Below are 14070 nucleotides of genomic sequence, written 5' to 3'. Positions count from 1 at the left end.
GGTTAAATGAATTAATGAATTATATAGAAATGGCATTCTGCCTAAAGAGAAAATCATTTTTAGTAAATGATTATCTTTCTTTCATTATGTATTTTCCAGTGTAAAAGGAAGAATTGTAGCAGTTAAGTGAACTGTCAGACTTCTTATAAAAGGAAAGCAAAATGCTATAAAGATGAAAATTTATCAAAACTAACAAATCAGATCTTTTTTTTTGGCTCTTTAACATATGTTATGCTCTGCAAAATTTTAACATCCATTTGCAAGCTAAAGAATTAGTGAGAAAATTCTTTAAATTACAATATTCACAAATGAATAAGTAGTGGATCAGGTATTTTTACACCTGGATACCTCGACCAAAGATAATCTAGTGAATTCTGAAAGAAATGTGAATAACATTTTCAACCAAGAATACAAGGACAAGTTAAGTAATGCTGTCTTGTACTGCATGCAGGTACACTTGAGCAGCTGCAGGAGGAGTTTGAATTTGTGGTCACTGGTTCCACAACCTAACATCAAAGTCAACAAGAAAAATAAAAAGCGACAAACATCAATATATTTTAATGTCAAACCAATTTTGAAAGAGAGAATATTTAAGAAGAAAAGATCAAGATCTCTTAGAATACCACGGAACACAAAATGGCACCTACGAAGACAGTTCGAGAATGTCATGCGGTAAATGTTCATTATGGCTCGGGAAACAGGATTATCGACTGTAAGGGATAGGATTATCAAAAGTAAACGACTTTCTGCTATAAATAAATATTTGTTTATACACAAATCTAAAGTGGATAGAAAATTTTAACCTTTCTTTACGTTCTGTAGAAAGAGGGGAAAAATGGTTAAGGGGGATGAATGAAGAAGAGAAGAAATCACCAGGTATTACAGTGTGTCTTGAAATAAAGAGCATTAATGGACTCAGTGAACCCAGCTGAGAATATAGGCAGGGCACGCAACAATCATAATATGCTGCAACAAATAATTTGATTCATTGTGTTCTGTGTTGGCCTGAAAAGCGAAGGAGTCAATCAGTGTTCTTGTTGTTTAACCCCAGGTCACACATGATTGAGTAGATCTATCATCAAAGGCATTCCAAATATGGCCAACCCATTTTTTTTCCAGCTGTGGTATGTCTAGGACCTCATTATGCACCAAGTTTTCTTTTATCAAAGAAAAGAAGAGAGAGAGAAAAAGAGTGAGCAAGAGAGAGAGAGGGAGAGAAACTGTTATTTCTATGAAGTTGACAGAGAGGTTCCTTTAGAGGTAAGATGTATCATACCATGATGTGTCCCATTCCACATTCATGTAATTCATTCTATTGCATTCTGCGTACTTCCTTGCCAGGTGTTACAAGCTTCAGTATCCCTTGTCACACTCTCCTGTATTGCATGGTATCCCAAACTTCCTTGCTACCTGTTACACATTACTATAACCCCGCCATCCCACATTGATGTACAGTATATCACACTCTATTATATCACGTCACATGATGTTGTATTGTTTTACAAGCACTCTTGCTGGGCTATACAAAGTATTAACTTTACACCATCCTCCTCCTTATCTGATTTAACATCCAGTTTCCTGTGCTTGCAGGAATCAGATAGAATATATTGAGGCAGATTTTTCTATAATTGGACGCTCTTCCTGTCATAAACCTTCACCTGTTTCCAAGTAAGGTAATATTTTCCCATAGCCAGACATGTTTTCTATGGAATAATGGAAACAAAAAAACCTTGTTTGTATGGAAATGATGCTCGTTTACAAACATCACATGATATCTAGACAATGGTACACACAATCCTTGCAGATAGATTTGGTGGATAGAAGCTGAAAGGCTTCTATCTAGCAGAAACGGTATTTTGTCTGCCATTACGTTCTGAGTTCAAATTCCGCTGAGGCTGACTTTGCCTTTCATCCTTTCGGGGTCGATAAATTAAGTACCAGTTATGCACTGGGATCGATGAAATCGACTTAATCTCTTTGTCTGTCCTTGTTTGTCCCCTCTACATTTAGCCCCTTGTGGGCAATGAAGAAATAAGAAGCTGAAAGAAGCCCATTGTATAGATGTACTTTATTTAATAAATCTAGAAATGACACTACCCTAATATATAAGAAGAGCATTGCAGCTTGCTTGAAGCATTGTGATAAAAAAATTAAATGACAAAATATTGAAGATAGAGATCTTCCAACAATGTGTAAAGGAAAATGTTTAATAAACTTAATATTTTAGGCACAAAAGCCCATCATCAGTAATAAATAGTCAAGAAATGTTAGTCTCATGTTGATTGTTGTGTGAATGTTTGCTTCTGATGAAAAGCCTTTATGCCTGAAATATCTAAAGGTTATTTAGCTTTTTTGCTTTATGTATTGTAAGATGCTTCCTTTCTTAACTATTGTTATTTTATCCTAAGATAAATGAAATCAAAATACTTACGTTGTTCCATGAAAAGATCCTGGTACATAGGAAGAATAGTTCCAGACATATAATCATGAACCAGGTTTTTCATTTCAAAAAAGTTGTTGGAACAGAATTCTACTTGTAGTTGCTCATGGTCTTTGAAATTGGCCAACTTCAGCACTCTGTTCAATTCTGCAAGACAACCAACCTGGAAAATGCAAAGTTGTAATAAGAATTCTTATTTCATCATAGTCACACAAAAACACACACATACATGACAGATAAATATATCCTTGTTTCTTGTTTCCAGAGGTGAATTATCCAAACCCCAAAGAATTCCTCTAAACAATGTATGTATGTATGCATGCATGCATGTGTGTGTGTGTGTGTGTGTGTGTGTGTGTTATGTACCTTTGTCCATACATCACATAATGGTTGTGAATGAACATTATCATACAAGTAAGATTGCATGTCTTTTCCAATTTTCTGTGAAAAAAAAATGTCTAGGCATGGGTAAATATTATCTTGCTTTGGAACTGGTGAGTGTTAGTGACAGGAAGAGCATCTGGTCATAGAAAAACATATGCCAACAAATTCCATCTGACCTATGCAAGCACAGAAAAACTGGACATTAAATGATGATGGTGACGATGAAGATAATGATTCTGCTTGTTATTTTACCATATATTTTACCATTTATTCTTGTCCTCATTTTTCCTTACTCTTACTCTTTACTCTTTTACTTGTTTCAGTAATTTGACTGCGGCCATGCTGGAGCACCGCCTTTAGTCGAGCAAATCGACCCAGGGACTTATTCTTTGTAAGCCTAGTACTTATTCTATCGGTCTCTTTTGCCGAACTGCTAAGTTACGGGGACGTAAACACACCAGCATCAATTGTCAAGCGACGTTGGGGAGACAAACAGACACACAAACATATACACACACATACATATATATATATATACACACATATATACGATGGGCTTCTTTCAGTTTCCGTCTACCAAATCCACTCACAAGGCTTTGGTTGGCCCGAGGCTATAGTAGAAGACACTTGCTCAAGGTGCTATGCAGTGGGACTGAACTCAGAACCATGTGGTTGGTAAGCAAGAAACTTACCACACAGCCAATTATGCATTTTAGTCGAATGGTATTTTCAACAATTTCCTTTTATCTTTCGAAAATTTCTTAAAATCAGTCCCTTTCTGTAAAGTAACCTCAGGTTCAGAAACATGGAACAAGGAGTTGTGAACTATACATCAGCATTGCCTCTTGTATTTGGGCATAAATTTATATCTTCTTTGTAAACACTAGCATTTACCTGATTATATACATAATCCAAATATTTGTGTGTGTGTCTGTGTGTGTGAGTATGTATATCAAAAGTGCTGTAAATCAAAAAGTGGGCCAAGCAAAACAGTTCATTCAGAAACTGATAAAGAAACATGATAAGCATGTAGTAGAAAACCAGTTATTTAAAATCAATAAAAATATAAGCCTGAGATAAATAAATCAAATAATTGATAAGGTTAAATATACAAGGTTGATAATTTGATAACAAAAAAAGGGGGTTTTGTGTGTGTGTGTGTGTGGGGGGGTGTCAGTTTGAAGCTGATGAATCACTCCTTCCTTCCTTCTTTGTTTCATCTTGCTTTCGTGCAGACCTGAACAGATGCATCAAAGCAAGAACATCCTAAGTAAAACGGGGTTTCATGCAGTTATACCAACTCACACGACAAAAGTGGATTTAGGAAAACACCTAATTTCTTCTCACTACACACACACACACACACACATGTGCACAAAACTGAAGATTTTAGGAAGGGATCCACATGAATTTAGAACAGTCTACAAGGGAATCCTGTACTACGCGGTCTGCAAAAGACTTTCCAAAATTGATACTTGATGGACTACTCTTACTCTCTTTACTCTTTTACTTGTTTCAGTCATTTGACTGTGGCCATGCTGGAGCACCACCTTTAGTCGAACAAATCGACCCCAGGACTTATTCTTTGTAAGCCTAGTACTTAGTCTATCGGTCTCTTTTGCTGAACCACTAAGTGACGGGGACGTAAACACACCAGCATCAGTTGTCAAGCAATGTTGGAGGGGATAAACACAGACACACAAACAGACACACACACACACATATATGTATATATATGAGGGGCTTCTTTCAGTTCCGTCTACCAAATCCACTCACAAGGCTTTGGTTGGCCCGAGGCTATAGTAGAAGACACTTGCTCAAGGTGCTATGCAGTGGGACTGAACTCAGAACCATGTGGTTGGTAAGCAAGAAACTTACCACACAGCCAATTATGCATTTTAGTCGAATGGTATTTTCAACAATTTCCTTTTATCTTTCGAAAATTTCTTAAAATCAGTCCCTTTCTGTAAAGTAACCTCAGGTTCAGAAACATGGAACAAGGAGTTGTGAACTATACATCAGCATTGCCTCTTGTATTTGGGCATAAATTTATATCTTCTTTGTAAACACTAGCATTTACCTGATTATATACATAAATCCAAATATTTGTGTGTGTGTCTGTGTGTGTGAGTATGTATATCAAAAGTGCTGTAAATCAAAAAGTGGGCCAAGCAAAACAGTTCATTCAGAAACTGATAAAGAAACATGATAAGCATGTAGTAGAAAACCAGTTATTTAAAATCAATAAAAATATAAGCCTGAGATAAATAAATCAAATAATTGATAAGGTTAAATATACAAGGTTGATAATTTGATAACAAAAAAAGGGGGTTTTGTGTGTGTGTGTGTGGGGGGGTGTCAGTTTGAAGCTGATGAATCACTCCTTCCTTCCTTCTTTGTTTCATCTTGCTTTCGTGCAGACCTGAACAGATGCATCAAAGCAAGAACATCCTAAGTAAAACGGGGTTTCATGCAGTTATACCAACTCACACGACAAAAGTGGATTTAGGAAAACACCTAATTTCTTCTCACTACACACACACACACACACACACACATGTGCACAAAACTGAAGATTTTGGGAAGGGATCCACATGAATTTAGAACAGTCTACAAGGGAATCCTGTACTACGCGGTCTGCAAAAGACTTTCCAAAATTGATACTTGATGGACTACTCTTACTCTCTTTACTCTTTTACTTGTTTCAGTCATTTGACTGTGGCCATGCTGGAGCACCACCTTTAGTCGAACAAATCGACCCCAGGACTTATTCTTTGTAAGCCTAGTACTTAGTCTATCGGTCTCTTTTGCTGAACCACTAAGTGACGGGGACGTAAACACACCAGCATCAGTTGTCAAGCAATGTTGGAGGGGATAAACACAGACACACAAACAGACACACACACACACATATATGTATATATATGAGGGGCTTCTTTCAGTTTCTGTCTACCAAATCCACTCACAAGGCTTTGGTCGGCCCGAGGCTAGAGTAGAAGACACTTGCCCAATATGCCACGCAGTGGGACTGAACTCGAAACCATGTGGTTCGCAAGCAAGCTACTTACCACACATCCACTCCTCTTTGGCTTTAGTACATCTACATCATCATCATCATCATCATCATTTAGCGTCCGCTTTCCATGCTAGCATGGGTTGGATGGTTCAACTGGGGTCTGTGAAGCTGGAAGGCTTCGTCAGGCCCAGTCAGATCTGGCAGTGTTTCTACGGCTGAATGCCCTTCCTAACGCCAACCACTCCGTGAGTGTAGTGGGTGCTTTTTACGTGCCACCTGCACAGGTGCCAGACAGAGCTGGCAAACGGCCACGAATGGACGGTGCTTTTACGTGTCACCGGCATGGGGCCAGGCGATGCTGGCAACGGACACGAACGGATGGTGCTTTTACGTGCCACCGACACGGGGCCAGACAGAGCTGGCAAACGGCCACGAACGGATGGTGCTTTTACGTGTCACCGGCACGGGGGCCAGGCGAGGCTGGCAACGGACACAAACGGATGGTGCTTTTACGTGCCACCGACACGGGGCCAGACGGAGCTGGCAAACGGCCACAAACGGATGGTGCTTTTACGTGTCACCGGCACGGGGGCCAGGTGAGGCTGGCAACGGACACGAACGGATGGTGTTTTTACATGCCACCGACACGGGGCCAGACAGAGCTGGCAAACGGCCACGAACGGATGGTGCTTTTACATGTCACCGGCACGGGGGCCAGGTGAGGCTGGCAACGAACATGAACGGATGGTGCTTTTACGTGTCACCGGCACATGTAATAATATTTAATATAAATTTAATACAACTTATATTATGTATTATTTGTCACAGATTTAGGTGTGGATAGGGTTTATGGCTTAGGCATGGACGTAGCTGTGTGGTTAAGAAACTTGCTTTTCAACTATGTCGTCTTGGGTTCATTCCTACTGCATGACACCTTGGGTAAAACGCATTTAATATAGTCACAAATTGATCAAACTGGTACTTAATTTATTGACCTTTCATCCTTTCGGGGTTGATAAATTAAGTACCAGTTATGCACTGGGGTTGATGTAATCGACTTAATCTCTTTGTCTGTCCTTGTTTGTCCCCTCTATGTTTAGCCCCTTGTGGGCAATAAAGAAATAAGAAGCTTCCTTCCCAACCACATGGTTCTGGGTTCAGTCCCGCTGCGTGGCATCTTGGGCAAATGTCCTCTACAATAGCCTTGGGCCGACCAACGCCTTGAGAGTGGATTTGGTAAACGGAAACTGAAAGAAACCTTTCATATATATATATATGTGTGTGTGTGTGTGTGTGTTTGTTTTTGTCCTCCTACCATCACTTTCCAACTGATGTTAGTGTGTTCACGTCCCCATAACTTAGCGGTTTGATAAAAAAGAGACCAATATGGTATGTACTAGAATTACAAAACATAAGTCCCAGGGTCGATTTGTTCGACTAAAGGCAGTGCTCCAGCATGGCCGCAGTCAAATGACTGAAACAAATAAAACGAAAAATAAATAAATAAATACCTTCATGTGATCTTGCGGAACAACGAGTTTATTATTTATTACACATTAATATCTGCTGATCAAGCTTATGTCAGCTTTCAGTTGTAATAATAATACAGAGGAGACTTGCAGCTTTTGGATTTCATAGAAGCTGCAAGTTTAATGAAATAATATCGAAATATTGTAGAAAATATTGGCCAGTAATATAAACCGTGTTTGCATGTGTGTGCTTAAATGGAAGAAAAAATAATAAACTTTCATAAAATATACTGTCTCTGTGAATGTGAGTGTGTTTACATTATAGGGGAAAAATAATAGGCTTTGATAGCTCCACTGTGTTTAACGTGACTAAATTATTACCCCACATCAAAAAAGTTTATTTTATTTCAATTCAGGCAATATACAACAGACAATATTCACTCGTTCCTGTTTTTTTCTTTCTTTCTTGCCTTCTTTCTTTTTTTTATTAAAAAAATTTTTTTTTAGCCTATTATTATTGTTTATCCTTTTCTTTTTCTCTTAGTCTCTCACACGCATTAGAGATAATGATGATGACGATGATGATGATAATAAGAATAAGCATTATAATAATAATAAATAATAATAATAATAATAATAATAATAATAATAATAATAATAATGATGATGTTGATGATGATGATCGTAATATTGATAATAATGATGGTGTTAACAATAACAACAACAACAGCAAAATAATTGTAGAAGTAGTAGTTGTTACTATTATAATTATTGTTGTTGTTATCATCATCATCATCATCGTCACCATCGTCATCATCATCACCATCATCATCGCCATTATCATCATCATCGTCGCCATCATCGTCACTATCGCCGCACTGCCACCACCACCACCACTATCATCATCATTGCCATTATCGTCATCATCATCATCATCATCAACCACCACCACCACCATCCTCATCATTGTCATTATTAAAGCAGGCAGATCTCATAAATCTGTTTGCAGCAATAATTCAGACATGGAGTCTGAAGACGGATGATGCTAAAGCGTAAGTTCTCGGGCCACAATATATGTTTTTAAAACACACCATCATTGCATTCTCTGTTTCGATCTCTACACATTATAGCAAACTGTATCATATAAATTTTAAGGTCACGAGATAAATTAACCATGTTGCTGCTGTTGCTGTTGTTGTTATAATATATACCAGACTTCCACTGCATATAAATCATAATGTTTTTTTAAATATATATATTTCTTTACTACCCACAAGGGGCTAAACATAGAAGGCACAAACAAGGATAGACAAACGGGTTAAGTCGATTACATTGACCCCAGTGCGTAACTGGTACTAAATTTATCGACCCTGAAAGGATGAAAGGCAAAGTATGCATTGGTGGAATTTGAACTCAGGACGTAACGGCAGACAAAATACGGCTAAGCATTTCGCCCGGCGTGCTAACATTTCTGCCAGCTTGCTGCGTTTTTTCTTTAATATTCTTCTATGTTTGTACTTGTTTCAGTCATTCGACGGCAACCAAGCTGGAGCACTGCCTTAAAGGGTTTTAGTTGAAGTAATCAACCCCAGGACTTATTCTATGTAAACCTAGTACTAATTCTATTGGTCTCTTTTGCTGAACTGCTAAGTTAAAGGGACGTAAATGCACCAACATCAGTTGTCAAGCAATGGTGGTGGGGAGTCAAACACAGACAAATGACACACACACACACATATATACTGGCCTGCTCGCTTAGCCAGCAGGGTGGCGTCATTTGAAGGCTAAAACAATGCGAAGCGCATTGTGACCAGCGATGTGTAGCAACATCTGATAGCCTGGTCGGTCACGGTGATCACGGTGATATATATATATATATATATATATTATATATATATATATATAATATATATATATATATTAATATATACCTTTTCTTCACCCATTCCCTTCTGGTCATTCAATATGTGACCGCATGTGTATTGTTGGCGATTTTTTACCTCCGTCTTCCTTTCCTTGGACCTTTCCATTTTCTATGTTTCTGACGAAGAGCCCTGCTCGAAATGTTAAATCCTCCTTCTTTCTTTCCTTTCCTGAGCGTCCAATAACACTATACTTGTTCCATGTCCTCGCGTTGTTGTGTTTTCTCTTTGTGTTTTCATGCTTGGATTAACTATATACATATATAATATATATATATCATCATCATTTAACGTCCGCTTTCCATGCTAGTATGGGTTGGAAGGTTCAACTGGGGTCTGGGAAGCCCGAAGGCTGCACCAGGTCAGTCAGATCTGGCAGTGTTTCTACAACTGAATATACACATAACAGGATTCTTTCAGTTTCCATCAACCAAATCCACTCACAAGGCTTTGGTCAGCCCGAGGCCAAAGTAGAAGACACTTGCCCAAGGTGCCACGCAGTGGGACTGAACCCAGAACCATGTGGTTGGGAAGCAAGCTTCTTACCACACAGCCATGACATTCTTAAAAAAATGAATTCACAAAATATTTTGTTCTCCTCTCTGTTTCATGTTTTATTGTTGATTATTTTCTGTTACTTGTTTTAGTCTAGTCCTTCCAGCCCTCCAGTCATATAATTTATATTAGACAATGTCTACTTTCGTTTTGAACACATTACTCTTTATTTCTTCATTTACATTTTCTTTAAGTGACATCATAATAATTTCCTGTTAATCATCCCTTGTGGCCATAATTCCTAGATAAATTTTCAATTTGCTTAACTCCCCTATTTCACACACACCCCACCACCACCGACAACAACAACTCCATCCTTGCTGCTGCCACCGCCACCATCACCATTGCCGCCGCTGCCACCACCACCACCACCACACTACCGCCGCCGCCAATACCACCACCACCACCACCATTGTTTTAACAGTCATTTCCCAATGCTTGCAAGAGGCCAGATGAGATTCATTGGTGGCAGATTGCCTTTAACTGGACGTCTCATTCTTTGATACCCTAACCCCAATGTTTGTTTTGTCTGTCCTCGTATCGTCCCCTCTTTTTCTCAACCTCTTGGTTAAAAAAAGAAATTAACTGGATGTCACCAACAACTGCTGTTACCAACAACCCGCCTCTTGTTTCTGAGAAAGGTAATAATGCAAGCAATTATCGGGGTGGGGGCAAGTCGATTACATTAAACCCATTGCTCAAATGGTACTTGTTTCATTGAGCCCCCCCCATCAGGACAAAGGGCAAAGATGACCTCGGTGGAATGTGAACTCACAATGTAATGATAGATGAAATGCAACTAAGCATTTTTGCTCGGTGGGATAACAATTCTGCCAGCTCTCTACCTTAACAACCTTAACGACAATAATGATATTGTTTCAAATTCAACTCCCTCATTACACTGGGGTTAAAACTGGTGAATAAACAAAACACATATATTCTTTTCTACTCTAGGCACAAGGCCTGAAATTTTGGGGGAGGGGGCCAGTCAATTAGATCAACACACATATATCTATACATATATATACAACAGGTTTCTTTCAGTTTATGTCTATCAAATCCACTTACAAGGCTTTGGTTGGCTTGAGGCTATAGTAGAAGACACTTGCCCAAGATGCCACACAGTGGGACCAAACCCAGAACCATGTGGTTGGTATGCAAGCTGCTTACCACACAGCCAATCCTATGCCTATATATATGTGTGTGTGTGTATAGTTAATCCAAACATGAAAACACAAAGAGAAAACAAAATATGAGGACATGGAACAAGTATAGTGTTATTGGACGCTCAGGAAAGAAGGAGGGTTTAACGTTTCGAGCGGAGTTCTTTGTCAGAAACATAGGAAAAGGAAAGATCCAAAGAAGGGAAGACGGAGGAAAAAAATTGCCAACGATACACACGCGGTCACATTTATGTGTGTGTGTGTGTGTGTGTGTGTGTATATATATATATATATATATATATATATATATCATATACTTGAGAAGACAGGTCAAGCTAAGTAAAATCACTGTTATCCATACACACAGACTTGTCCTTTACATATGCTGGTACCACATAAAATGCACTCATGCTGCATAAACATACATAGAAAGTATCCAGCATACTCTAAAAATGGTTGGTCTCTAGGAAGGGTCTCCAGCTGTAGAAACCAGGCCACAACAGAAAATTGGAGTCTAGCCAGCTCCTGTCAAACCATCCAACCCATGCCAGCATGGAAAATGGATGATGAATGATGATGAATGATGATGACCCACACACACATGTGTGTCTCTTCTATTTATTAATTATTATAAATCTTCCACTGAGGAGGGAGCCAGTTTCCAACAAAGATACAAGGCTCCATCTTTGAGATGTAGTTAACACAGACAAATTCATATTTGGAATTTTAGAAAAGTCTTGCATATTTTTACTGTTCCACTCACAGATTGAACTTGTAATGTACGAATCAGCTGGTCAATTTCCCTTTCTGGAAATCCCAGTTTATCCAGATTCTCCTTTAAGCATTTACTAACAAAACCTAGTGCTCCAATTATTATGTGTGTGTGTGTGTGTGTGTGTGTGTGTGTGTGTGTGTGTGTGTGTGTGTGTGTGTGTGTGTGTGTGTCTGTATGTATGTATGTATGTATGTATGTATGTATGTATGTATGTATGTACGTATGTATGTACAACAGATTGCTTTCAGTTTCTGCCTACCACATCCTTTCACAGGATTTTGGTTGACCTGGGGTTATAGTACAAAACAGCTGCCAAATGTATTTTGTGGTAGTACTGAACTTGGAAGCACATGGTGTGGAAGGAAACTTTTAACCACACAGCCCTTGACTGCTATTCGAAAGTAGGTCTTTAAAACAGATTATCAACAACAGGGTGGGTGGGTGGAATATTATTTAGATTAAATATATCAATTAAGTCCAAAGAAACATTTGTTCTTTTCCCATCTTGAAATGTGATAGGACTTTCATTCTAACCTAGTATATATAAATGAATGAATGAATGAATGAATGAATAAATAAATAAATAAATAAATTAATTAAGCTTGATGTCAGGTATAATTTTCATTCCCAGTTTATTTGGGGCCTGTTCCTTACACATGGTCTACAATAAGAATCAGTACAGCAGAATAGTGAAAAGTATTTGGTTGGACCAGAACAGATGAGGATACAATGATAGTTAAAACCCTGGTATTCAATTGTGAGGCATCTTCCACCATTAAATTTAACCCTTTACCATTCAATACTTTGTGTCCATGCACCAAGGTATCTGAAATTTCCAACTACCCTCAGTGATTTACCATCTCTCACTTTCTCTGACACAGGGATTTCGTGGTTGAATACTTGTAGCTCTGTTTTCTTTGCATTACAGTACAAACCTATCTTACCCCGATTCCTGCTCTAATCTGCTCAGCACCTCCTGTGCCTGATCTGTCCTCTCTGTTAGTAATGCCAGGTCATCAGGATAGTCTAGGTCAGTTACTGTTACTGCCTGATGCCGTCTACCTCTTTGCCTATGCAGATTGAATCCCAGTTCTTCTTCCTTGCCCTCATACATTCTACGCATTGCATAGTTCAGAATGATGGCGAAGAGATAAGGTATTGGCGTGTTGCTTTGTAATACTCAGGCTCTGACTTCAAAGTATTCCATCTCTCCATCAGGAGTGCATGCCATAAATTGAGAAAGGTACGGAGTTCAAAGTTAGTGAGGAAATTGAAAGTGAGGTTGTTTCTGGCAACAGTGGAGTCTGGTCTTCTATACGGGGCTGAAACATGGATGCTCATTAAAGCATTGAAGAAGCAGATGGACGGTTGTTATACGAGGATTCTTAGAATGGCACTCAATGTCTCCTGGAAGAGTCATACAACAAACGCCGACTTATACCAGGGACTACCAAAAGTAACATCGAAGATACAGCATAGAAGAATGAGGCTAGCTGGACACTGCATCAGACACACTGATGAAATTGCTCACAAGCTAGTACTCTGGCAACCAACGGAAGGAAGAACCAGGAGAGGAAGGAGGAAGACGACTTATATCGACAACTTGCTGGAGGATACTAGTATGGAAAGGGTACAGAAGCTAAGGACCATTATGGAAGATGGAGATGAAAGGGAAAAACAGGTGGAAACAGTCTTCGGGCATTCTGTGGGATGACCTAGATAGATAGAGAGATAGATTACTATTCAAAATACTGTCAAAGGTGCATGGCTCAGTGGTTAGAGTGTCAGGCTCACAATCATCAGGTAGTAAGTTTGATTCCTGGACTGGGCTGTGTGTTGTGTTCTTGAGCAAGAAACTTTATTTCACATTGCTCCAGTTCACTCAGCCATAGAAATGAGTTGCAACGTCACTGGTACCAACCTGTATTAGCCTTTGCCTTTCTACTGGATAACATCAGTGGCATGGAGAGGGGAGGCTGTCATGCATGGGTGACTGCTGGCCATCCATAAACAACCTTGCCTGGACTTGTTCCTCGGAGGGGAACTTTCTAGGTGCAATCGTATGGTCGTTCATGACTGATGTGGGATCTTTACTCTTTTATCTTTTACTCTGTCAAAAGTAAAGCCTTATTTATTCATGTTGTTACTTTGAAATTTCAATGATGTCATTGCTTATTTTTAGAATGACATTGTAGGGTAAGCATGAGGGGGCCTGATCCGACCAGATTGAACATAACACGGGTAGAATATTTGGGTTGGATATGAGTGGTTTAAATGCTAAAGGGTTAAATATAACAATTTAACCTCAAATTACTATAAAATAGGGCTGAATATATTTTAGCAGTA

At 38.9% G+C, this 14070-nt stretch overlaps 1 protein-coding gene across 1 annotated transcript in view; it reads right to left on the bottom strand.

Annotated features, from left to right (window-relative positions):
• LOC115217506 overlaps positions 1 to 14070 on the bottom strand; it is a 339101-nt gene that overhangs the window by 13216 nt on the left and 311815 nt on the right. The window contains exon 4 of the mRNA XM_029787225.2: positions 2432 to 2603. Within this exon, the coding sequence (XP_029643085.1) occupies positions 2432 to 2603 (172 nt within the window). The remainder of the gene's footprint in view (positions 1 to 2431; positions 2604 to 14070) is intronic.

The sequence above is a fragment of the Octopus sinensis genome, linkage group LG11 (genome assembly GCF_006345805.1).
Source record: "Octopus sinensis linkage group LG11, ASM634580v1, whole genome shotgun sequence".
Taxonomy (NCBI): Eukaryota; Metazoa; Mollusca; class Cephalopoda; order Octopoda; family Octopodidae; genus Octopus; species Octopus sinensis.
This window is presented reverse-complemented; position numbering and strand designations above follow the sequence as displayed.